The 25,568-nt window shown below is 43.7% G+C and overlaps 1 protein-coding gene across 2 annotated transcripts in view; it reads left to right on the plus strand.

The window, feature by feature from the left end:
- WDR75 (WD repeat domain 75) overlaps nucleotides 1-25,568 on the plus strand; it is a 38,894-nt gene that overhangs the window by 7,217 nt on the left and 6,109 nt on the right. For both annotated transcript variants that reach the window (XM_053272681.1, XM_053272688.1), the window contains 11 exons: nucleotides 2,731-2,841; nucleotides 5,572-5,660; nucleotides 8,533-8,691; nucleotides 10,222-10,281; nucleotides 10,367-10,482; nucleotides 12,690-12,865; nucleotides 14,052-14,215; nucleotides 18,196-18,379; nucleotides 21,833-21,927; nucleotides 22,729-22,824; nucleotides 24,100-24,269. In XM_053272681.1, coding sequence (XP_053128656.1) covers nucleotides 2,731-2,841; nucleotides 5,572-5,660; nucleotides 8,533-8,691; nucleotides 10,222-10,281; nucleotides 10,367-10,482; nucleotides 12,690-12,865; nucleotides 14,052-14,215; nucleotides 18,196-18,379; nucleotides 21,833-21,927; nucleotides 22,729-22,824; nucleotides 24,100-24,269 — 1,420 coding nt within the window. The remainder of the gene's footprint in view (nucleotides 1-2,730; nucleotides 2,842-5,571; nucleotides 5,661-8,532; nucleotides 8,692-10,221; nucleotides 10,282-10,366; nucleotides 10,483-12,689; nucleotides 12,866-14,051; nucleotides 14,216-18,195; nucleotides 18,380-21,832; nucleotides 21,928-22,728; nucleotides 22,825-24,099; nucleotides 24,270-25,568) is intronic.

Consider the following 25,568-nt stretch of genomic DNA (forward strand, 5'->3'; position numbering starts at 1 on the left):
CAGGCCAGTGAGGGACTTTGTACTCCTTCAGTCTCCATGCATCCCTTCTTAGTTGTCCACTGCCCTTAGTCCCTAGCATTTGGTTGAAACCCTTTGTTAAAATTTTGGAGAATACACTGTTCTCTCCTCCCCGCCCCCTTTTTCTTTTTTAAAGGACTGAAATAGTCCCTAACTCAGACTTGTTGTTTAGGGGCGACCCGAACCTATGACCTAGCAGCTAAAACTATAAAACCCCTAATATGCCTACTTGGACCAATGATAGCATCTGAAATCTTGTCTTGTTTTGAGTAGGCTTGGAGGAACATTCTGCTGTTTGGTAAAGTGAGCATGATGAATAGTGTGGGTGCGAAGGCTTGGAGCTGCACCAAAGGTAGCACAGAGCTAAGGCATGTGGCTGTCTTAGCCAGCCATAGAGGCTGTTTGATTAGAGCGATCACTTAATTCCAAAAGCTTCCAAAATCAAGAAACGCAAAGAAACGAAACGCAAAGAAACGAAAAGGCACTAGCACTATCCAAAAGTGGGAAGGAGCCTTTTTGCCCTGTAGGAGCAGAAGATTGGCTAACACCGCTACCCCAGTTCCTGTCAAGTGATATATTCAGGTTGAGGAGAGAAGGCTGCTATCATTAACCCCACTTTTCAGCCATGCATTACATACCCTCTCCCTTGGTCTTCTTGGACTGGATACCTTACATTGTGGATACTGCAGGTTAGCAATCTTGTTTCTTTTCTTTTCCCCTGAAGTAGTCTATTGTTTAAAGGTTTTTCTGGAAGTCAGTTATCTTTCAGGCTTTGCCCAACTAACTAATGATTTTTTAATTATTATTATTTTTTGGCAAAATGTCATGTACATTATGGTACTATATCTTAGTACCATAAATAATCATACATAAATGATCCATCTTATTTATGTATTATTTCTCTGTGTAAACCTCCCTGAGCCATATTTGAAAGGGCAGTATAGAAATCGAATAAATAAATAATACCATATATATATGTTGGAAATTCTCTGTGGTGAGAGAATCCCTTTCTCAATATAGCAGAGTGCACAGAGGCACAACACAGTGGTAGGTTAGTTAGGCATGCGTATGTGCTGAGAGTAAAGTAACTTGGAGCCAATTCATAGTTTCAAATCAATATAAAAGGCATTTATTAAGGAACTCCATTCTAGATAGGAAAGTGAGGAGTTTGGACCTCTAATCTATCTATCTATCTGGATGCAGATGGATTCTGCATCCTCTCTGCACATTTGGTGCAGGGAGAGGAACTTGCCATGTTGCAAGGTAGGCGGGCAGGTAGAGAGAGAGAAGGAGGAAGGAAGTTTGAATCCCCTGAGATTAGCAATCTACACATCAAAGGGATAGCATCAGAGCAGTGGAGAAGTGATGACCAATGTCTTGACCCTCTAGCCCTCTGACTTACTAGTCTGTCCTCCACTGTCTGAGACAAGAGACAGCGCAAAGTCCTTTAACTTTCCAACAATATATACACAAATATTTTGATAAAGCCTCAAGTAAGGTGATCTTGTGCTGGAAAGAGGTACATGCTCTTATAGGTAAGGTAACTAACAGCTTAATAAACAAGTTGCTATTCATTGCTAGGTGGAAAGGCAGTATCTGGTATTTTGTGCACTAGACTGGGACTATAGTTCAATGGTGGAGCATCTGCTTTGCATGCAGAAGGTTCTAAGTTCAATCCCTGGCATCTCCGCGTAGGACTGGGAAAGATTTTTGCCTGAAACTTGGGAGAGCCGCACTGCCAGTCAGCATAGACAGTACTGAGCTAGATGGATCAGTGGTCTGATTTGGTATAAGGCAGCTTCCTATATTCCTAAGTTTTGTGCATTACTATAAGGAATATGCAATGTGCCCAGAGTAGCTTTAAAAAAAAGTTGATGTTTGTTAGTTTTGTGAAAGAGATTTAAGATATGTTGATACTGCTCTCCACTGAGGACTTCTTGCTTAAGCTGCCTGTGAGTTATCTTCTTAGAAGGGGACGTTGTCATTAGAAGGGAAAAGTAGAGTGTGTACTAGCTACAAACTGGAGAAAGAACTATATTTAGATGGGGAGGGGGGTGTCCGTTTCTTCCAAGGATAGTGGAGGCAGTGCATTTGTCACATCAGTATAGCATCAAGTTCTTCAGGAGTCTCAAGTCCTGCCTGTTGTCAGCCCCAGTGATAAAATTGTGAGCGAGGGAATTCCATATTTTCTGTGACTAAAACTAGTTGATTCAATGCACCAACTAATTGGTTATTAGGCTTATGAGCCCATAGTTCATTTGGTTACTCTGTTTCACCAGCTATCTTTCTCATGGAGAGGAGTCTTGTGGGAGCAAGCATGAATTGTCCTCTTTGTTAAACAGGGCCTTCCCTGGTTTGCTTTTGAATGGGATACAACATGTGTGAGCACTTTGAGATATTCCCCTCGTGGGATGGGGCCGCCCTGGGAGGAACCTTCTGCATGCAAGCATGCAGATGTTCCTAGTTCCCTCCTTGGCATCTCTGGATAGAGCTGAGCGATACTCCTGTCTGTAACCTTGGAGACGCTGCTGCCACTCTGTGTAGACAATACTGAGCTAGACCAGTATTGGTAGAAGGCAGCTTCCTATGTAGCTGTGTGGTGTCCTCTTGAGGTGAAATTGCTCTCACACACTGTATTTGGGGCTATTAACGCATCTCTAGACCTGATGCCTGAACTGAACTAATTAAAGCTGTATAATCCTTTTCTTGAAGCTTTCCTTTAAGTTCAAAACACAGTGACAGAAACTACTTCACCTGTGTGGCCTGCCACCCAAAAGAAGACTGCATAGCAAGTGGACATAGAGATGGCAAAATTCGTCTGTGGTGAGGCAAACCTCTTAGTTGCTGTAGGCTATTGTCTGATAAACATGTCTGTCCTACCTTTCTGTCCTCTTCAAAAGTGTCTGCTATATAAGAGCAATATATTGGCTGCTACTTCAGTTTATGGCAAAATCTTCCTTTTGATTTGAACGGACAAAACTTATATCATGAAAGGCATTGATTATACAGTAGTAATAGAGATTTTATTTTACCTGGAGTGACTAAAGGCAGGAATTGTGTTATGTGCCTCTTATTACTTTATTTTATTTATTAAATGTCTAGCTTCTATTTGCAGAAGCCTCAAATAGCATACACTACATAATAAAAATGATATAAAGTATTTTAAACTGTACTACAGATATCAAAAGAATAGAAGTCATTAACAGAGAACAGCTAATATCAAAATTGCCTGAGCCAAATGCCTGGTGGAACAAACTTGTGTTCGTCATTCATCAAAAGGCAGAAAAGGAAGAACCAGACCAGATTTCCCAGAGAGGATCTTCCAAAGCCTTCAGGCAGCCACCAAAAAAGCCCTGTCCTATGTGCATGCCAGCTGCATCTCTACAGCTGTTAGCACATGGAACAGAATTGTGTGGAACCTGGAATCTGGCAGATTCATCTTTCCTCAACCATGTATGACAAGCTACACCTACTGAAATTCCCTTTTTCTATAAGCCCTACTGCAGCTGTGCTGTGAAAGCTCTCACTTATTTACCTACCCTCAACATAATTAAGATATCCTAACTTTAAGATGGGAAAAACATAATATTGGGTAATGCTGGTACAAATAAATTTGGCAAAATCACTTTGTCCTAATTGTGTGTGTGTGTTTAACAGGCAATTTCAAAATGGGTGTGTGTGAACTCTCCTGAAAGTATTGGTGTGTATCAGGGCAGGTGGGGATAGTCTTGATGTTACTGGAAATGCCCCATCTTTATAGCAGAGCTCAAAACACTGCTGTTTTTCCTGGCAGCAGACTCCTGCTGGCCATCTTCCCCCACCTTCCAGTTTATGCAGGGAATGACCTGATGTCATGACATCGTGTCATTCTCTGCTATAGTCTGGGTGGAAGGACAATAGACATCAGGAGCCAGGAATGAGTACCCAGAATGTTGGGGGCAATATGCTAAATCATTGTAAACCGCTTAGAGAGCTCCGGCTATAAAGCGGTATATAAATGTAAGTGCTATTGCTAAGTGCTATTGCTAAAAGCAACAGCACTTTAAGCTCCACTGCCATTCCTAGAGATGCAGCATTTTCAGTAAAATCAAGAGGACACCATTACCACCTGCAATAAAGGTAACCCACCCCATGCCAAAAACCTTGGAGAGAGCTGGTCACTTCCACAAGCTTTGCTAAACATCCATCCGCCTTCTTTTTTTGCATCTGTGAAAAGGTTCATGAACCCTTTCATGAAGGGTTCCTTGGAAGGATTGTTCAGATCAGCAAGAAATCAGGACTCCTCTGTGCTTAAGAGGAAAATCTTAATTTGTTAATATTTACATTTTATGCACTTCAGTAGTAAAGTGAGAGGGAGGACTTTTTATAAGAGATGGGTGAAGTCCTTCATTTTGTCACAGTTATGGTCCTCTCCTGAAGAGCACTGAGTAGGGCTCCCAATCATTAGGGATGTGCATGAAACAGATTTTGTGATTTGTTTTCAGCTCTAAATGAATCACAAAATCCTCAACTCAATTAGTTGAAACGGTGGCCAAAGCCAGCAGTTTCAATGAATCAAACTCAAGACATCTTGAGTTCCGTTTTTAAGGCCTGTTTTTCCCATCTGATCTACCAATGAAGGAGATCTGGTCAGTGGGTAGACCGGTCCTAAGTCCAGAGCGGAGCACCCATCTACCTGCTGACCCCAATTGGTAGACTAGCTCTCCCCAGAAAAACAGGTATCAAAAATGGCACTCAAAATGTTTTGAGATTGATTCATTGAAGCATCCGGCTTTGGCCGCTGGTCAATTTGATTAGTCGAAACATTTCAAGTCGAAGCAGGGCTGTTTTGCTTTGAGCTCAAAACACTTGAATGTCCTGTTTTGAGCTTGAATCTATTTGCGCATCTCTACCAATGATTCCTTATCCAGGCTGCTTAACTTCACTGGTAGGGCTGTGGCATGCCCCTTCAGACCATTTTCCCGGCTAGTGGTAAAAAAGCTGGCCTGTTTAATTTGGCCCCCCAGCTGTTTTTGGACTACAACTCCTGTAATCCTCAGCCACCGTGGCCAATAGACAGGGATTATGGGAGTTGTAGGCCAACATCTACAGGAGGGCCAAAGTTGAGCAGCCCTGTAAAAGAGCTTTTGAGTCTGGAGGTTTCTCTGCTACTTTCTGGCCCTGTTAATGCTGCCTTTTTTTCATGCACAATGACTTGTGGTGCGATGAGAGTGTGTATTGGAACGTGCATGCCACTCAAAGCATTGCAATTCAGAGAGGTTGTATCCTCATTCTGATGCACATCCAGTTATTTCTGCCTTTGGTTCTCAATTTGGCAAGTAATACATGCATGTGAGCCTGTTTATGTGCAGATCTCTTCGACTTTGCTGAGGTATCTATGCGTACCTTACACTTTAAAAAATGCTTTTTAAAATTCTGTGCACACGAGCATAGAACAAGGCACATAAACTAAGAGTCACAGTGTTGAGCACTTTATGGTAGTTCACATACTTGTTTGTGGACAAAGTTAGCACTCATGCTTTTAAAAGTCTATCCTATTTTTCCCCCCCATAGGAGAAACTTTAACCATAAGAGAGAATACACATTTTCCACACTGCACTGGCACCATGATCAAGTTCTGGATCTTGTTTTCTCTGTAGAAGGTAAAGTTACCTGAGCCGGGAAGTCACTATTTGGAATTTCACCTTGGCCATGTACTCACTCGGTGGCTTTAGGCAAGCCACTGTTCTCTCAGCCCACCCTCTCACCCAATCATCTGTAAAATAGACTTCGTATGACTGCCTTCCTCTTCAGGGCTGTTGAAAGGATTACTGAGATAAAGTATGTAGAGCGCTTTTCATACTTGAAATGCTCAAGCATTATTCCCAAACGAAAGATACGGATCAGCTCACTTTGGCCCCCAGAAGGATGGGAACTTGGGAATGGATCCATGGCCGGGCAGCAGAGCGGGGCACGGTGGGGTGGGGGGTTCTTCTTTGTCCAGCTATGCATGTGCTCCATAAGGACAAGGAAGTAAAACATGTAAGTCTGTTCTGCGCCACGGTTTTGGTTAAAAGGTTGGTATTTCAAGCAAGCGGAGGAGGGAAGTTAAAATTCTGCCTAAATACAAAATGGAAAAACGGTGCCTGGGCTGGTCCCCCCCCCCCGCTCCCCCTTGAGAGGCAGCAAAGACAAATATGCTGTTAACCTCAGTGGGAACTTGAAGTGGCCTCTCCGTGTTGACTTTATCCCTGGCTTCTATTTGAAACAGGAAACAGTTTGACATGGCATGTGGGAGGATTTTGCTGTGTTGCAGCAGAGCTATTTGCTTCTGTAAGCACAGCTAGGTTGTTCCCAGAATAGGCTTTGCTTTAAAATCTTGTTTTATTACCAGATGTGCAGCATTTAAAATCTTGTCATTGCTGTGTGTTGTAACCAAGCTGATAAGAGTAATTAAACACACACACACACACACACACACACCCCTCCGTTTCAGTACACAATCCTGGAGCTGTTCCATACCATGCATTTAGTCATGAATAGCTAAACCCAGGTTGGCATAAGAACATAAGAGGAGCCTTGCTGGATCAGGCCCAAAGTCAGTCTAGTCCAGTATTCTTCCCACAGTGGTGCACCAGATGTCTGTGGTAAGCCCACAAGCAGGAGACGAAGGCGTGCCCCTTCTGTTGTTGCTGCCCACTAGCTGGTATGAGAGCCAGCATAGCGTAGTGGTTAGAGTGTTGGACTAGGACCAAGAAGACCCGAGTTCGGATCCCCATTCAACCATGGAACTCACTGGGTGATTCTGGGCCAGTCATGTATCTCTCAGCCTAACCTACCTCACAGGGTGGTTGTGAGGATGAAAATAAGCATGTATACCGCTCTGAGCTCCTCAGAGGAAGAGCAGGATAGAAGAGTGTGTGTGTGTGTGTGTGTGTTCAGAGGCATATTGATCATATCTCTGTTAAATTATTGCAGCACATTCCACATAATGGTTCTAGAACTATGATTGCATAGGCCACTCTGGGTTTTGAAAGAGGGATGGATGAAACCCACAGTCTTAGAATAGGATTGAGCTGACTGACCTTGCCAAAGTATTAATTTGCTGCCTCCTGATCAAGATTGTGGCTTGAAACGAGTGCAAAAAGGAGGAGTGGGGTAATTGGTGCAGAAATTAGCTTTCTGAAAATCTCAGCTTTCTCTTTTGGGGGAAAATAGTTTTAGCTCTTATAAAGGCAAGAATGCTTTAAACATCAGTCAGTCCATATACGATTCATAAGACTTTCACATTCCATATCACTGGGAAAATGCAGGCACTTCATCCTAATTACCACCTGAGCCCAGCTCATTGTGCACGGTAGCAGATGATAGAGGCTCCTAAGATCATGTGGCAAAGCTTTGTGAAATCTCAGAAGTTAAGAGGGATAGCTGAAAAAGCTTTCCAGAGGTCATTGTACTGCATATGACTACTGTAAGCAGAATAAATTGAGCAAACTAAGAGCTCTCGCCAGCTTGCATGACTGAGAACGAAACTAGATGTTCGCTTAATTGTGTTTTTAAGAGGCATTCTTGAACTGAGAAGTGCCACCTCTAAGTAAAAACAGCTTTAGGAGGCCCAGTCCTAATCAGGACTGCAAAGAGAGGAGGTTAACTCTTTCTCGCCATTCTGTTTTCCTACATAAAAATCGCCCCTTCTCCTAAAATTAAAAGCTGCCATTTGGGGGGCTAATCACTTATGGGGGCCATTTTTAGGAGGAAAATGGCACGAAAGAAAGAGTTAATCCCCCCCTGCACTCCTGATCAGGATTCTGCAACCATAGGTGCACTTAGGTAATTTTGGAGCCTGGACCTAAAGGCCTTTGGAGGGGCCCCTCCCCCGCTGCATTAACCCCACTGGGTTCTTGAGGGCACAAACAGCAACTGAACTCACAAGAATGTAAGAATATAAAACAGGTATATTCATGTAATATGCATTAGCAGAAACATTTCAACATGCAACTTTACATATTCCCATCCCACATATTTCACACACACACACTCCCCCCTCTGTCTCTAAATAACCTGGCAAAGGTCATAATCATACTTGTCTACCTGGTGCAGTGAGGGCCAACGGCGACCACACCACCCAGGAGAGACTAGGGAGGATTGGGGGGTGCTCAGGGAGTGTGGAGGCCCTGGTCTTCGGCCCTGAAGGCCAGGGGTTAGAGTGCTACTGTCTGCAACTGCTTTTAGTTAAAGGGATGTTTCTGGATTGAAAAACATCTCTGTAAAATGCAATTAAGTGAGCATCTAGTTTGGCCTTCATATGTGCAGCAGAACTCGGCTTTTCTGGCTACAGAAACTGTTAGCTTAGCCCACAATATTCATGTCTTTGTCTGCACTGCACACAGACCTGTAGTTGGCGCAATAAATACCAAGTTAGAGATTGAGTACAAAAATGAATTCATGTTGAGTTACAATATGTGCAAAAATAGGTACACTTGAATTAATGAATTTTTCTCTTCTAAAGCACATGTGTTTTGTTTGGATTTATAGGGACGAGTCTCCTGAGTGGTGGGATTGAGTCTGTCCTGGTTCAGTGGCGAGATGGCTTGGACTCAAAGAAAGAATTCTTGCCTCGTTTGGGATCCACGATTGAGCACATCTCAACCTCGCCTGATGGAACTTTCCTTTGTACCTCACACACAGATAACAGTAAGGGCAAAGGAGATAAATGCTGCTTTTTAAAGTTTAATATAAATATTAAAAAACTTTATGTGAGCTCATAGGCCTTTCCCCTCCCTACTTTCTCAGACACCTCTCTCACCATATGTTATAGTAGTGGGGAAGGAAGGAGGATCTCTTCTAGAAGATCTCTATCTCCAGTTTTGCACTCCTTCCCCCATCATTAATCTTCCTGCCTCAGCCCAGAGCCAATACATGACTAGCCTATTTGGTCTTGTGGTAGCAAGCATGGATTTCTAAGCAAGGTCCACCTTGGTTTGCATTTGGATGGGAGACTACATGTGAGTGCTGTAAGAGATTCCTCATAGGGAATGGGGCCATAATTCAATGGAAGGGCACCTGTGTGCTTACATACAGAAGGAGAGGAGAGCTGGTCTTGTGGTAGCAAGCATGACTTGTCCCCATAGCTAAGCAGGGTCTGCCCTGGTTGCATCTGAATGGGAGACTTGATGTGTGAGCACTGCAAGATATTCCCCTCAGGGGATGAAGCCACTCTGGGAAGAGCAGAAGGTTTCAAGTTCCCTCCCTGGCAGCTTCTCCAAGATAGGGATGAGAGAGATTCCTGCCTGCAACCTTGGAGAAGCCGCTGCCAGTCTGTGAAGACAATACTGAGCTAGATAGACCAATGGTCTGACTCAGTATATGGCAGCTTCCTATGTTCCTATGTACATAGGGAAGTGACTATGTTGTGTGGGACTACCTCCTTTGAGTATAACCGGCTTCAAGCTTGCGACTTGTTTCATTCCCAGGTTCATTCTCTGGCATCTCCAGATAGGGCTGGGACAGATCCCTGCCTGCAGCCTTAGAGAGCCACTGCCAGTCAGTGTGTAGACAATACTGAGTTAGATGGACCAATGGTCTGACTTGGTATAAGGTGGCTTCCTGTGTCTCTCTAGTGCCAGTTGCATGTCAGAGATTAAGTGTCTTTCAAACCAGTACTGAACAAATGAGCAGCGCTAGAAAGTTACAGGGATTATGAATGTTGTTCTTATCAGAGCATTACTCCATTACAAAATCATTAGGGAAAACTGATGTTTTATTCTCTCTTTAATATGTGGTTTATCAAGCTTCTGGGGGATGAGGGAAGATTTCCTGTTCTCTCTTTGGTTATATTGTCCTCCCACACTATGTCCAGCATGATGCTGGCCCCTAATATGTGCTTTGTGCATGCGTGCATTTTGGGGCTGGTGAGCGGGCTCATTCAAGGCTGTTAACCCGACCCCAGCAATCAAGTTGAAGAGGACAAAGCCTTTTGGCATGACAGATTTGTTCTGCTTCTACATATGCTAGTCACAGCTGGAATGGAGTAAGCTCTGTCTTCCATACCTATACAACTTTTCACAAACTTCATATCTTTCCCATTGAAGTGAACGTTTTTCCCCCCTGATTAAGAGGCTTTATGATGCAGGTTATGAATTAACCAGATGTAAGCAATAGGGGCTTTTGTAGTATGTTGCTATCCTTTTATTTTAACCTCAAGCTCTCTTTTAATACATGCAGAAATAACAATCATTCACAGCAACTTGAGAGTCTCTGCAGTAATTCAAGGATTAGTCAAAGGTATGTTTGGCTGGCTGGCTTCTTAGAAATTAGTCTTACCAGGAAAAACGATACTCCCGCTCAGATCCTCTTTCTCTCATTTCAGGTGGTCTTGTCAATACTGGCTTGATGGTGGACCCACGGACTAAAGCTTTGGTTCTGAATGGCAAGCCTGGTCACCTGCAATTCTATTCACTGCAAAATGACAAACAGCTGTACAATGTATGCTATAAAACTTGCTAACTAAGGGGTAGGGCTGTGGTTCAGCAGTACAGTATGTGCTTTGCGTGCAGCCGGTCCCAAGTTTAATCCCTGGCCTCTCTTGTTAGGGCTGGGAAAGGCTCCTGCCTGGAGCCCTGGAAAGCAGATGCCAATTGGTGTACTGTAGACAGTGCTGTGTTAGATGAACGAATGCTCTGTCTTGGTAGTGCAGCTTCATACCTTAAACCAGAGATCATCTGTAGTTCCTCAGGACCCAGCCATGGATGGTGCATGCTGCCTCCAAGGTCACAGATTGAGCTGAGGAATGGTGATAGCTGTTGCTGCTACTTTGCAGTGCTCTTGAACACCAGACATGTGTTAAATGTACCCGGGGGGGCCCCCTACTGAGAGGACTTGCTCTGTATGTGAGGAGAACAGAAGAGGATGGGTAGGTGAGCAGCTGATGTCAAGTAGTGAGCCTGGGTTATAGGAGGGCTGGGTGGCAGTGAAGGAGTAGGTAAGATGAGGCTTTAAGTAGTTCAGGAAAGATTTTGCTAGGAGGCGGCACTTGCGGATAGTGGAGGAGGACGAGGCAGCAATATTTATTTATCATTACATTTTCTACTGCCTCGAACCATCATCTCTAGGTGGTGTACAAATAATTTAAAACAGAATAAAATTAAATAGTTAAAACAAGTCATAAATTAAATAGTCAAAACGAGTCATAAAAGCAGAGCAGTTACACACAGCCAAATGTCTGGGTAAAGAGGTGCATTTTAAAGGCCCTCTTAGAGAGATCAGACCCCACATCTCAATGGGGAGTTCATTCCAGGGCCCAGGGGCAGCCCTTGAAAGGCAATATGACAGAGGAAGCAGAAATAGGAGGCCCCATGTTTCTGGAGAAGCATATTGGAAGGCATCAGGCTGGAAGTAAGAAATGAGCCCCCAAAGGACCAAAGTCTGTGAGTGTTTTATACAGAGCTAAGGGAACACGAGGCTGTGGAAACATCCAAGTTGGGGAAATGGGCCCAACCAATGGACTGTGGGCACCGGTGCTCCCTCAACATGTGTTCCCGCTGAACAAATGCTTGGGAGCTGCTGTTGTGGGCTGCATTCTTTCTAACATACTTCTATAAAGCTGAGGGGAAGGTGTATGCATGTGATCCAAAAATATACTTTTCAGTATATGTGTGTATGACTAGCCTCGGGAAGCAGCAGTCTTGCATATTTTTCCAGTCTAGGCAAAGGGCCATGGCTCAGTTGTAGAGCCTATATTTTGCATGCAGAAGATCCCAGGTTCATTCCCTGACATCGCCAGTTAAAAAGAGGTTTAGGTAGAAGGGGATGAGGGAAGCCCCTCTGCCTAAAGCCTCAGGGAACCACTTCCTGTCCCAGGAGAGAATACTGGGCATATACTTGTCGTTGACTGTGTAAGCTTGGCCCAAATAATTGAACATCATTTTCTTGATTTTTCATAAGGTCGAAGCAAATTCAGCAAACGTTTACTTATGAGTGGAGTAAGATAAGTTAGCCCCTGCTAACTTGGCAAAGAAGTCATCACAACAACATAAAAGAGGCACCTCTTAACGTGTTGATTCTCTTTATTTAGCCGGGGGAGAGTAACTGGCCCCATCCACCCCCAGCACAGGACCTCCAGTGACTGTTGCTGGGGTCTAGCTTATGTTTCTTTTTAGATTGTGAGCCCTTTGGGGACAGGGAGCCATCTTATTTGTTTGTTATTTCTCCATGTAAACCACCCTGGGCCATTTTTAGAAGGGTGGTATAGAAATCGAATGAATGAACATACATATATACCACATGTGATCACATTATTTCAAAACTTTATCACGTAAAGACCAGAGGAGGCAACAAACATGAGCCTTTTGGGTACAGGGTTCCATTTCTCTGTGTAAACCGCCTTGAGCCATTTTTGGAAGGGCGGTATATAAATTGAATTAATAATAATAATAATAATAATAATAATTGCTTACTTCTGTGTAGAATATTAACTATAGATGATTTAATAGAAAGCAATAGGGGCTATTGTGGGGGGGGGGTGTAATGCATTTTGATACTCTTGCTTTCCTGGCCCTTCAAGTGTGGGTACCATTGCTCTGGTTAATAGCATAGTTTTCACAAGCTCTTCCCTTCACCAGTAGTTTTTTAGTGACCAGCCTCTAAATGCACACAAGCTGAGAAACCTCCTTTGTCCTTTCAAATGTTTGCAGTTGGATATCGTGCAGCAGGAATACATCCATCAATATGGCCTGAACCAGACTGAGTTAATGAAGGCAGCATTTGATTCCAAAGGCAACTGGCTGGCTACTGTGGAACAGCGAAGAGACAGGGACATTGAGCTCGAATTGCAGATGAAGTTCTGGGCTTATGATGAGCAAACGCAGAGGTATTGCCTGCTTACATTTTCTAACAAATTAGTGCAAAATGCTGTCTTGCTGCTGTGACCAGATCACAGAGTACTGGTGTGTTCCTGGGCTTATTTTAGCCTCTAATGTATATTTTTCAGGGATGCTGCAATGGGGGTTCCAGCACCCCACCCTGCCTGCTATCCTCTACTGTCTTTGGCCCCATACCACTGACGGTGTGCTGGACTGGGGCTTCAGTCATCACAACAAAGTGATTATGCAGTGCTTGCACTGGTTACTGGACCAATGTGTAATGATAAAACATCACTAGGTCCCATCCACTGTTCCCTCTAAGGCATGCGCACATGCGTTTGCTCACAAGTTTTCTCATGTCTGCTCAGTTAATTTTAGATCCCGCTCAGATTGAATTAGGAAGGCCTCATTCTGACTTCATGTGCGCACACACTGCCTTGATACTGCTGCCCAGAACAAAACTCATTCCACACACAAATGAAAAAAATTAGAGGGATCACTGGTCCCATCCCATCCACCTGTCCACATACATCCCAGGTGATGTGGTTGCTGCCTTCTCTCTGTGATTGTGGCCACATTGGTTGAGATCCATGTAAAGGCTTCTGCCACCAATGTCGTTGCTTTAACGGCATGCTTAGCCTCACAGGCAGCTGATGCACCTGCCAAGGAGAGTTTCGTATGCTAGATATGCCGTTAAGAAATCATATGAGCAGAAGTCTTCATGTGGCCCTTGACCAGCATGGCTGCAAACAGAGAGTTTAGTATGTAGAAAGGGAATCTTTGCCTCTTTTAGCTTTGGGATTGGTTGCACTGGTGAACTTTGGGGATTGGGCTGCAAATGTACTTGTACTTGGCATTCCCAGTATTTTGGCCACTTTCTGTAATTTGTCTCATCTGACCAACTGTAGTTTTATGCAATATACACTACATGGCAACTGTCCTCCAGATTATTTATGCTGCTACTAGATAACCATGTGCTGTTCTTCATGGAACTGAAGGCAAGATTTAGTATTCTTCCTCCCCGCCTGCTCCCAAAAGTACTTTCCATATCCATCAAATAAATCTATCTGGAACTATTGCATATGGTAGCCAAAATCATTAACCACCTGCCACAGTTGTATCAGTGGCTAGTGGCACTTGTATATCAGCTGCTTATTGCAAAGTGAAAATATCTTCTTCCTTCTGTTCTTTTAGCTTTGCTCTGAACACAAGAATAAATATGCCACATGAGGATTGTGTCACAGGTGTGTGTTTCCGCAGCACAGATGAATCTGAAAATCCAGCTCCTACCTTGGTAACAGCTGGCAGCAATGGGCAGTTTAAAGTCTGGATGCTTCTGGCTGATAATGATGGCGAAAGTAAGTGGGGGAGTGTACAAAGTGTGTGTGCGCATTTAATATAATCGCATTTGTATTCACTTTGTAGAGGGAACAATCCTAATCCATGTTCTCTTTTGATAAGGATTTAAAACATGGCAAAGCAAATTTCTATTCTTCACACTTTGGATCCCAACTTGCATAAGTGTGTGTGTGTGTGTGTGTGTGTGTGTGTGTGTGTGTGTGTGCGTGTTCTTAATGAAATGATGATTGGCACTGTCTGCTGAAGGCAAAAAGACCAGCTGTGGTCTTTGTAGAATGCCCATTGTCAAATAAAAGGACTTCTTCATATCTACCTCCTCCTCTCATGTCGTCCCCAGTGCTCTTACTGTATCACTACTCCTGTACTTCCCCAACTCTTCTGTGTTCCTCCTCTTCTACTGCCCAGACAGTATTACTAGAAGTGCTCTGAAGTGCTTGGCTAGACTCTCCAACTATAATTTTGGCTTAGTGTGGGAATTAGTGTGGCTAGAGGGAGCAGTTTGGCTCCAGTATCGAATTTGTGCAAGTTTTGGTAACTGGAAAAGACGAGGAGGCAGACATACAGTTTAAAGATTTATTTAGGATAAAAATGGGGTACAGGAAGTAAATATTATTCAGGCAAGGCAATAAAATCTTAGCTAATAGTCTTAACAAGAATCTCTCTGAAGTTAAATTGGCTTAGGGTCCAAATTGCAGGCCAAGGCTTGCCATAGAAAGCGCTTAGAGGCAGGAACAGAGAGAAGAGAAAGGGAGTGAGAAGATTCAAAGAGGCAGATGGTTAGTTTAGTTGTACCTATCCTTGATCTGGTGGTACGTTTGGTGCACTTGCAGGATGGTGCACTGGCAGGTCTCCTCGCAGAAAAAAGCAGGAAGAAGGAAGGATGAGGGTCAAATGGCTGCCACTCTTGAGAACCAGCAGGGTACAAATCCAGACAGATTCCATGTGGCTTAGCCAGGGGTGCGTGTACTCCAAAACATGCCTGGAGGCAATTCCCAAGCCATGTTCCCTCCCTGGAGGAGGGGCAGAAATTCGGGTAGAACAATGAAGTTCATAGTTGCATGAACTGGTCAGTCTTAGGCGTGACTTAACAAACAAAGGCAAGAGTGGCTTGGGAAAGGATATGTGGAAGGGAGAATAGCTAGACTTAAGGCTTATCTTTGAGACTGAGAGGACGCTCCAGGTGCAAAGATATGTATTTTAAATGGCTGCCTCTGCTCTGGTCCTTGACAGCCTAATTAAGCTATTGATGGTGGGCTGGGAAATGATCACTCTCATCTGAGTTGTTGTAGAGAGTGCTGGTCATGCTGTCTTGCTTGAAACAAGGGAGTATTTTCTTCCCTTGGGGTGTACCTTTGAATTTGGTCTACTTGCTGGCTGGTTGCCCTCTCTTGAGATAACAAGAGAGGGGCTGGGGATGACCCCTTGCAGTCTTAGCTACTGTGACCTCTGGGTGCCTCGCCCCATGCTTTTGCTCATGCCAAGAGACCAGCTGTGAGTCTCTGCCAAATATGTGCAGGTGATGATTCCATGAACTGAGGTATCCAAAATGGAGACTGTGAGCCAACAGTTCCAGTAGCATTGAGGGTTGCTTTTGGTTTCACCCCAAAATAGAGCTGTTTTGGCAACAACATGGTGGTACAGTGCTAACTCCCATACTTTGCAGCTGAAACAAATGTACACAATTAGATTTTTGCAGACCTCACTTACATTGCTTCTTATGAATAACACACCTGGTTGTAGGGTTTATCACTGCAGGCGTTTCTGTGACTAGGAGCAGTAAGGATTTCAGAAGCATGAGGTTAATAAGATTGTGACCACTCCAGTGGATTTTTCCCCCTGGAGAAATTACTTGCTATGTTCCTGTGTGTGGTCAACTGGTTCAAAAAGCAATATAGAAATTACTTGTAAATCTCCAGGCATTTATGAGTGATCTGCTAGTGGACAGATCTACCACCTGTCATTACAATACTAGGTTAGGGCTTTTCTCGGCAGGCAGGTGTGCTTGCAGGTTAGGGTTGTGTATGGAACCTTTCAGTGCTCCACTCTAGGAGCACTGAGCCGGTTCCGTGGTCTGGCATTTGAGCCAGTTCGGAGGGTGGGGAAGGTTCTTTAAGGGGCAGAGGAGGTGCTGCCTACCTGCCAGCCCCCTCCTGTCACTTTCCCCCACCGGCGCTCTCATAAAAAGCAGGCATGTGGGACTGCAGCGGGCATGTGGGACTGCTCCCGTCACTTTCCCCCACTGGCGCTCTCATAAAAAGCAGGCATGTGGGACTGCAGCGTCCCTCTCTGTGCCCAGGTCAGTGTTGCCACGGAAGTGGCTAACATGCATTAGCCACTTCGGTGGCAACACTGATTGGGGCGCAGGGAGGGATTCTGCAGTCCCACATGCCCACTTCTTTTTTTTAAACAATAGTGCTGGTGGTGGGGTGGGGGCTCGCAGGTAGGCAGCGCCTTCCCTGCCCCGTAAAGAAACCCCCTTCCCGGGAGTGCACAGAACCGGTTCCGTGCACATCCCTATTGCAGGTAAGTGCCTGAACCTGCTATTCCCTGCAGGCTGAAATGCTAAACAAAGGTTTCAGGTGGCGATGGAGATAAAGGGTTGCCTCCTTACTTCTCCAGTCTCTTGTCTGTGTGGTGAAGAGCTAGTTTCATCTCTGCACTGGGGAACTGTATATACATTTATTTTAAAGAAAGAAATCTGCAAACAAAAAACCTAATATTGGTTTAGGTGGAAACGATAGATGGCACCCTTCTGTAGATAAGGCCAAGTGTTTGGGTGGCCAAAAAAAAATAAAAATCTTTACTGAAAATAGTTTTTAAAGGGTTTTCAAATTGGTCTGACTCCACTCTACTAACCTGACCAGGCTACTTCCATATAGGTCAGAGTGTTAAGGAAGCTGATTTTCCTCCTTCCACTGTTTTTAATATACCCTGGGGAAGAGCACCCTTTAATATGCCCTGAGGAGAGCTGGTCTTGTGGTAGCAAGCATGACTCATCCCCTTAGCTAAGCAGGGTCCACCCTCCTTGCATATGAATGGGAGACTAGAAGTGTGAGCACTGTAAGATATTTCCCTCAGGGGATGGAGCCACTCTGGGAAGAGCAGAAGGTTCCAAGTTCCCTCCCTGGCTTCTCCAAGATAGGGCCGAGAGAGGTTCCTGCCTGCAACCTTGGAGAAGCCACTGCCAGTCTGTGTACACAATATTGAGCTAGATGGACCTGTGGTCTGACTCAGTATATGACAGCTTCTTATGTACCCTAGCTCAAAATATGAGATTGGATTCTTTTAAAGATGTGTATTTCTTTCTTTTCTTTTCTTTTTAAAGCCTCTGTTGTCATTTTTAATAACATGGGTAACTTGTCCAGATTATCTTATGCACTTGCAAGGACAAGGCTGGGCCACCTACTTGTAAGCAAGTGGCCGGCCTGTTGTTTCTAGCACCAAAGAGGGGTGGTGGTGGTGATGTTTAGAGGGTAAAGTAATGTTCCTCACTGTTTCTGTTGAGCCACTGCAAGGAATGTTGTAATAAAGATTGCACCTCTTTAATGTGGTACTGACTTCCCTGCAAAAAACTCTGAAAGGGGAATCTTGATCAAAGCCTTGGACACATCATAGAGACAACAGCTGAGGTGGGCACACCCAAACTCTTGAAAATGTTAATTTTTCAGAGAGAATGTAGTAGTACTTCTGTTTTAATGACAATGCTGGAGTCATGTTTGTACCAGGGAAAGTGGTATCCCGCATGTGGTTAGGATAATAGAATTGCTGTTGAACATATCCGTAAAAAAAAAAAAAAGTAACTTAATTGAGACAATGGTTTTGAAATGATCCCAACATTTTAGTAAATTCATGAGAAACATATAAGCTTAGATATTAACTTACTTGACTTTAATATGATTAGATCAATGTACTCTGTTTCCCCCATATTCTTCTCTTAACATAATCGTTCTTTAAAAAAAATTATATCTTGTTTTTCTAGCAAATCAAAGCATAGGCTGGACCTGTGATTTTGTAGGAAGCTATCACAACTATCAAGCTACAAATTGCTGTTTCTCTGAAGATGGCTCTTTGCTTGCAGTTAGCTTTGAAAAAACAATCACTGTATGGGACTCGGAAACATGGGATCTAAAATGTACTTTTTGCCATCCTCCTGGAACAATACAGTACGTAACAATGTGTTTACTTTTCATTTTTCTATTTTACTTTAAGTAAAAGTTAGGGTTGTATGTGCTTGTTTTTTGAAATGCATCATGACACATTTAATTTTATTCAGTTTTTATACTGTCTTTCTTAAAGCATCCCAAGGCAGTTTACAAAAGTTAAATACAATAAAATTCTATTAAAATAATTTGAAACCTTTAAATCAGTTAAACAGTAAAAACAACCACCATAAAAAAATAATGGAAGCAGGAGAGCTAGGAGGCCTGGCAACCTCTAAGGGCTTAAAGCCTGAACCAATAAAAAGTTATTTAGTTATTTTTTAAAAGCAGCTACAGATGTTAGAGAGCGGACATTCACTGAGAGAGCATTCCAGAGCCTGGGGGCAACAACAGAGAAGGCCCTGTCCTCCATGCACAACAATCTAGCATCTTCCAGCATCAGCACACAGAGCAAAGACCCCTCTAACAACCTTGTTGAGTGGGCAGAAACTCTTGGGAGCAGGCAGGTATCTAGGCCCAAACCATTAAGGGCTTTAAAGGTAATAACCTTGAATTGGATCCAGAAACAAATTGGCAACCAGTGCAGCTTTTTCAAAATAGGTGAAATATGCTCCAAGCGAGCAGTTTCAGAGAGAACCCCAGCCGCTGCATTCTGCACCAACTGAAGTTTCCGAATATTCTTCAAGGGCAGCCCCACATAAAATGCATTGCAGTAATCCAGCCACAACCTGACTAAGGCATGGCTATCAGTGGCCGTATGTGCTTTCTCGGGAAAGGGGTGCAGCTGGCACATTAGCCAAAGCTATGCAAAAGCTCCCATGGCCACTGCCTCCACCTGAAGATCCAAAAGCAGAGCCAGGTTCAGCAACACCCCCAAGCTGCACACTTGCTCTTTCAAGGGGAGTACAACCCCATCCAGAGCTGGTTGAATCACCCTATCCCCGACTGACTTTTCTGCTGAGCAGCAGCACCTCCATCTTGTCTGGATTTAACCTCATTTTGCTAGCCTGCCTCCAGCCCCCAGTTCAGTACATCCAGTGCTTCCTAGGATCTGATGTCGGGAAAATGTAGAGCTGTGTCATCTGCAGATTGATGACACCAGTTCAGACCCAGTTGTTTCATGTAGATGTTAAACAGCATGTGGGACAATACTGAGTCTTGTGGGACCCCATAGGGCAGAGGCCAAGCAGAAGTCCCCCAGCACAACCTTCTGGAACCTTCCCCCCAGAAAGGACCAGAACCATTCCTGATCCCTATATCTGAGAGGCGGTCCAGAAGGATACCATGGTTGATGGCATCTAATGCAGTTGAGAGGTCCAGCAGAACCAACAGGGATGTACTCCCCGCTGTCTAGTTCCAGGCGTAAGTCATCCACTAGGGTGACCAAGGCAGTTTCAGTCCCAAACTAAGGGCAAAAGCCAGATTGAAAAGGGTCTAGGTAATCTGTATCATCCAAGATCCTTTGCAGCTGCACAGACACCAAATGCTCGATCACCTTGCTTTAAAAAGAAAGATTTGAAATGGGCCGATGATAGTTATCAAACTTGTTGGAATCAAGGGAGGACTTTTTAAATAGTGGCCTTACCACTGTCTGCTTGAGGCTTGATGGCATCTTGCCCTCCCTTAGTGAAACATAAATAATTGTCTCCAACCACCTACGTGTTCCTTCCCTGACAAATTTTGCTAGCCCTGAAGGACAAGGGTCCAGAGCAGATTTGGGGAACATTGTGTTCCCCAAATTTAAAATATTATGGTTTCAGTTTTTTCTTAGAAACAACTCTGTTGGCCCTTCATGAACTTGATTTCCTTCATCCAGAATAACTTGCACAAACCCAGTAATTGCATTATTTGCCTTAAATGAAGCTGGAACAAGTATTTGTGTGTTCAGAGTTCAAGCTCTTGGATTTAGAAGTGAGGTGTAACAGTTGATAAGGAGGGGTAGAGTAGAGAAAGGTTTGGGATACAGAGCATCTCATGAGCTGGCACTTCTAGGATATACAAAAGAACTCTTTTATGCATGTATGGAAACTGTGTGCAAAGCCAGAGCTTTTTTCTTTAAGTTTCACTTCTGCATTTCCCACAGTCTCTGAGGAGAGCCTCTTAAAATTAACCAGTGGCCACTTCATCTCCAAGACGGCAGTGGTGAAAACCCCAGATAAAACTGTGGATGCACATGTGATTCTTTTGAGCATGTAAGCTGCCCAATTGACTTATTGCCCCAGTCTCACAATACTGGCAATGCTTTTGCCAAGGAATATTTTTAAAAACATGGCTAAGTCACCCCGAGGGTCCTGTGGCTTATACATTCACAAAATAAGAGCAGCTCCTGCAGGTTATGGTGCCTGTGTGTGCCCCTGTCTGCTTGATTGCCTTTCACCTTTTGCCCTGGCAGCATGGCATCCTGCACCCTGGTGGCGCAGTGGTAAAATTACCGCCCTGTAACCAGAAGGTTACAAGTTTGATCCTGACCAGGGGCTCAAGGTTGACTCAGCCTTCCATCCTTCCGAGGTCGGTAAAATGAGTACCCAGAATGTTGGGGGCAATATGCTAAATCATTGTAAACTGCTTAGAGAGCTCTGGCTATAGAGCGGTATATAAATGTAAGTGCTATTGCTATTGCTATCCAAGCAGCTGACTTATCTCCTTGTCTGGAAGACAATTTTAGGGAAGCTCTGGAATGGCCCAAGAAATCCTGTATTGCCTTTTAGCACCTGCATTCAGTAGTGTTATCTTAAGTGGATTGCTCTAAAAGGATGATGTAGGAAGTTGCTGCTCTTTAATTAGTCTGTAAAATGTTTCTCTTGAGCCTCGTTAAGCTCCCAGAGGTAGAATAAACACGTACCTGATTGCAAGATACCAGGAGCAAAGGGGATCACACTGGTCAGAACGATGTGGTTATAAAAAGAACCTGTCCCAAAGTCTGTGCACACAATTGCTCATGAGACCAATATGGGAAGAAAGGCAAAGGTTGCTTGGCAATGGCCTAGGAAAAGATTAGCCAATATTTAACCCCTGAATTTCTAAGTTGCCTGAACACAAATGATAGCCTTCCCATTGTGCAGATACGAGTGACCTACCTGTTTTATGCATGGCAAGATTCAGACCCTTAAAAGTGCTTGCCTTTGAGTGCACTTCCCCCCCCCCATTTAAAATCCAACTTAATTTTAACTAGTACGCAAACACAAACTACAGAGGAGGTTGATCTTTAAGGAGCTGATCAGTCTACAAGCGGGAAAAGACATGAGGGAAACATGTCACCTGAAGCAGGCATGGTTGAAGAAAAGTTAGTGCTTACTTCACCTGCTTGGATTGACATTGCAGCAACAGAGAAGTGGGCAGAAATAGCTGCCAGAAGTGGCCCAGTCTTGGGGTTAGATGATTGTGACTCTGCAGTGATATCTCATGCACGCAAGATTTATAGCTGATTAACCTTGACTCTGCTATTTGTTCTTCCAGAAACTTGTGCTTTGGAAGGCTAAGCTGTTGCAAGTACCTTCTTGGCAGCACCAGTACTGGCTTCTTGTGCTCCTGGAACTTGCTGAGCTGTACATGTAAGACCAGGAGGCTTGTATGGAGTTTCTTCTTTCTCTCTTGGCTTTTAAAAAAATTGATCATTCTGGCAAAGATGGCAATTGCTGTATGTTTCAACTAACACCAACAGCTTCTAGTTTGACTTCAAGTGGCCAATCACTGAATAAACTATTGGGTGATTATGCAGAACTATATAGCATTGTTAACCTACAATGCATTTAACAGACAAAGCCTAGATGACTTTTCATTAATTGCCAGCTATGCAGTATTACTTTAACCTTTTTTATCATCCTTGGACAGCTATAGATTTTGATCTATTTAACTTTTGTTTCAACAATCTGCTTTAATGTCCCCCTCCCACTGCCCCACCCGGACAAAATGCTTTGCAATTCAGCTGTTGTGGCTAATGACCTTATATAGCCCTGTCCTGCATGAATATGTCTAGTCCTTTTTTTATAGGAGCATAATAAAGAATTGCCTTTCTTGATCACATCAAGATCCAGTAGTGGGAATCGTTCATCTGTGAGCTTGCTCAAAGTTAATGCATCACAGCTTGTCTGTGTTTATTCCCATGGATAAGGCACATTAACTGACCCTTTAGCTTGAGAAACATTTCCTAAGTACCCATCATTGCTGCAAAGGTTAACTACCTGCCCCACACATTTAGCTCATCTCTGCGTGAATTTGTCTGAAAGGCTTGCTTTGAATTTGCAGTCGCATCTCTGAGCCTGTCTCCTCTTGTACTTTGCCCTCCTCTGTAGCAGATTTTCTGCTTGAGAGTCTGTGGTTCTCTTTCATGTCTGGTGGTTCTTGCTTTTCAGTGGAATGGAGCGCCCAATTAAATGTCAGCGTTCTGCAACCTGACTGTTTGTCTGAAAACATTGCTGCAATTTCACAGACCTCGGAATACTCAGACTGTGAGTACAAAGGCTTCTTTCATTTTTGTCAAGGATCGCTGGCCAAAACTATGAAAGTATACTGCCTAGGAAAATATTTTATTTCCTTAGACCTGTCTGAAAGTCCTTTAAAATAGACTGATTCTCTGCATGGAAACTATACCATGTTTCCATGATGTTCAGATTCGGAATAAGGATCCTTTGTTGTCCTCAGTTCGGCATCTGTCAGGTAGTCTTCCTAGATGTCATTCATAGTGCTGGTTTTAACCTTTAAAGTCCTAAATGGCTTGGGACCAAGTTACCTGAGAGAGAGCACCTTGCCCCATATGTCCCTACCTGTACCATAAGATCATCTTCAGAGGCCTTCCTCCATGTGCCCCTGCCCAACGAGGTGAGGTGGGTGGCTACCAGGGAGAGGGCCTTTTCAGTGGTTGTACTCAGTTTATGGAATAGCCTCCCCAGTGAGGTCCGCCTGGCTTCGTCACTTTGTTCTTTTAGATGCCAGGTAAAGACCTTTTTGTTCACCCAGGCCTTTTACATTCAAGTTTTTAAATTTGAGTTTTCAGATTTGTTCTGTTTTTAAACAGATTTTAAAATGAATTCTAAAGCTGCTTTTATTGTATTTTCTTTTTACCTTTTTTATCTGTTATGATTTAATGTGTTGTGTGTGTGTTGTTTGTTTTAATCCTCTGTTGTGAGCCGCCCAGAGAACAATTTGTTATGGAGCAGCTCACAAACAAAGATGATTATTATTATTTAGACCTTGCTGGCTTGTAGGAAAAGCAAAGATATTTTTCACGGGCATCTGGAAATCCTGGCACCACACCGTCTTTTAATAATTGTCCCCATAGGGATAGGTCAATGGATGTTATTCTCCCATTCAGCTCTCTGTTTCTATATAAAAGGGGGTGTTGTTGGTAAAGTATTTAAGGCCCATAGATGGAGGCTGTTCATAGTGCAGGATTTTGGTGTTGCTGTTTTTCATCCTGTAGGTATGTCCAGCCCACTTCTTATTATGGTGATACAACCTGGACACAGGTTTAGTATCTCAGTGGGAACTGGGCCTATTGTGATGCATCTTAATTCATACCACTCACTGCTGGTGGCACTCAAGTGCTTCTATGATAGGGAACAAGTTTACAAAGGTTGGGTTTATAGGATTCTCTATCCATATGAAAGATTGGACTGAATGTCGAATTCCTTTACAGTTTTGGTACTCAGCAACTCTCCATCTCAGATGTGGAGGTGTTGAGAAGCCTTGTTTTGGGAAACTAAAATCTGTCTTTCTTTCCTCAGTGTTTGTGTTTCAGCCCAGCAAACCACAGCCTTTGTGTATCCAGAAAAATATCTGCAGAGGCAGAGTCCAGTGGGCTGTCTTTGTTCCAAGAGATGTGCCTGAATGTATTCGTGCAGAAAGATATCGGTGGCTTAGTCAATCTCAGTTTTACTTCCTCACAGAATCACATGTAAGTGTTTTTGTTCTTGTTTTTTTATTATTTAATGAGGTGAGGGGAAAGAACTGGACAACACTGTACGGAATTACTAGTGGGTTAGAAAGTCAGATTGTAATATCACTCATTTCTATAGGCCTTTTCAATGTGGTGTTATCACATTTTATCCTTGCAACAATCTGTACAGTAGGGAGGCTAAAGAGAAGGAGAGAGACAAACTTATTTCAAGCCACCCTGTGAGTTTCATGATTTATTGGGGAGCTGTGCTGTGCCATACGCAACACTCTTTCTACTGCACTGCCTATTATTTCAGTGCATTGAATTAATTATCTGCTCTATTCTCATGAATTCCTTAACTGTCCAAGAAATTGTTGTATTTCAAAACATTGACTTCCACATGTTTTTATTGGTTCTTCTTAGGGTTGTCATCCTGATTAAAGAATTCTTAGTTAATCATATGAGTTTGATAGATTAAATCTGCATAAAAATTACAAACCAATTGATCTGAAGAAAAGGGCATACTTTGTAGATAACTCCCTCCTCTGTGGGGGAGAGAAAGGGAATGCCTCTTCTGAGGTGGTGTTTAGATGGCATTGAGCTGATAATACCTAGCCAGCAAAGGGAGTTCTAGTGGGGATAGTTCAATGAAACTATCAATTCAGTGTGCAGCTCTGTGAAAAAAGCAAATTCCATGCTATGGATTATTAGGGAAAAGATTTTGAAGAGAAGTGCTGGTGTTGTGATGCCTTTATACAAATCTGTGGTGTGGCCATATGCTATGTACAGTTTTAGTTGCCCCATCTCAGAAAATACACAGAGGCTGTTTTGACAAGTGGCCTAGACCAAACTAGGGCAGCCTAGTCTGGGCTGGGCTGCTCGTTTGGAGCACAGGGATCCACACAGATCCTGGCTTTCCTGCCCAATCTAACCCTGCTCTGAAGCCACGCTCTTAGCCAAGGTAAAAGGCGCAAGTGCTCTCTTAACCCAGCTGCCAGGATCATGTGTCTCCTTAGACTCCATGCAGCCCGAGACGTCTAGAGCACCCGTCTGACAGGGGAATCCCCCAAGCACTGTGATTGTCGTGCGGTGCCTTGTGGGCTATCCAGAGGCTGGGGAAACAAATCCTGGCCTCTGTTGATCTGCACTGATGGGAGCAGTGCAGATAGTGATCCATGCTGCTCCTGGCAGCGCAGGTTATGTAGCTGCAGGGATTGCATGACAAGGCAACAAAGATGGATCATCTGCAGGGAGGTAGGTTGAACCCTGCTCACCCTGTGGTCATGTGAATAGCCCCATTGAGCTGGAAAAGCTGGA

Source organism: Hemicordylus capensis, chromosome 1, assembly GCF_027244095.1.
Source record: "Hemicordylus capensis ecotype Gifberg chromosome 1, rHemCap1.1.pri, whole genome shotgun sequence".
Taxonomy (NCBI): Eukaryota; Metazoa; Chordata; class Lepidosauria; order Squamata; family Cordylidae; genus Hemicordylus; species Hemicordylus capensis.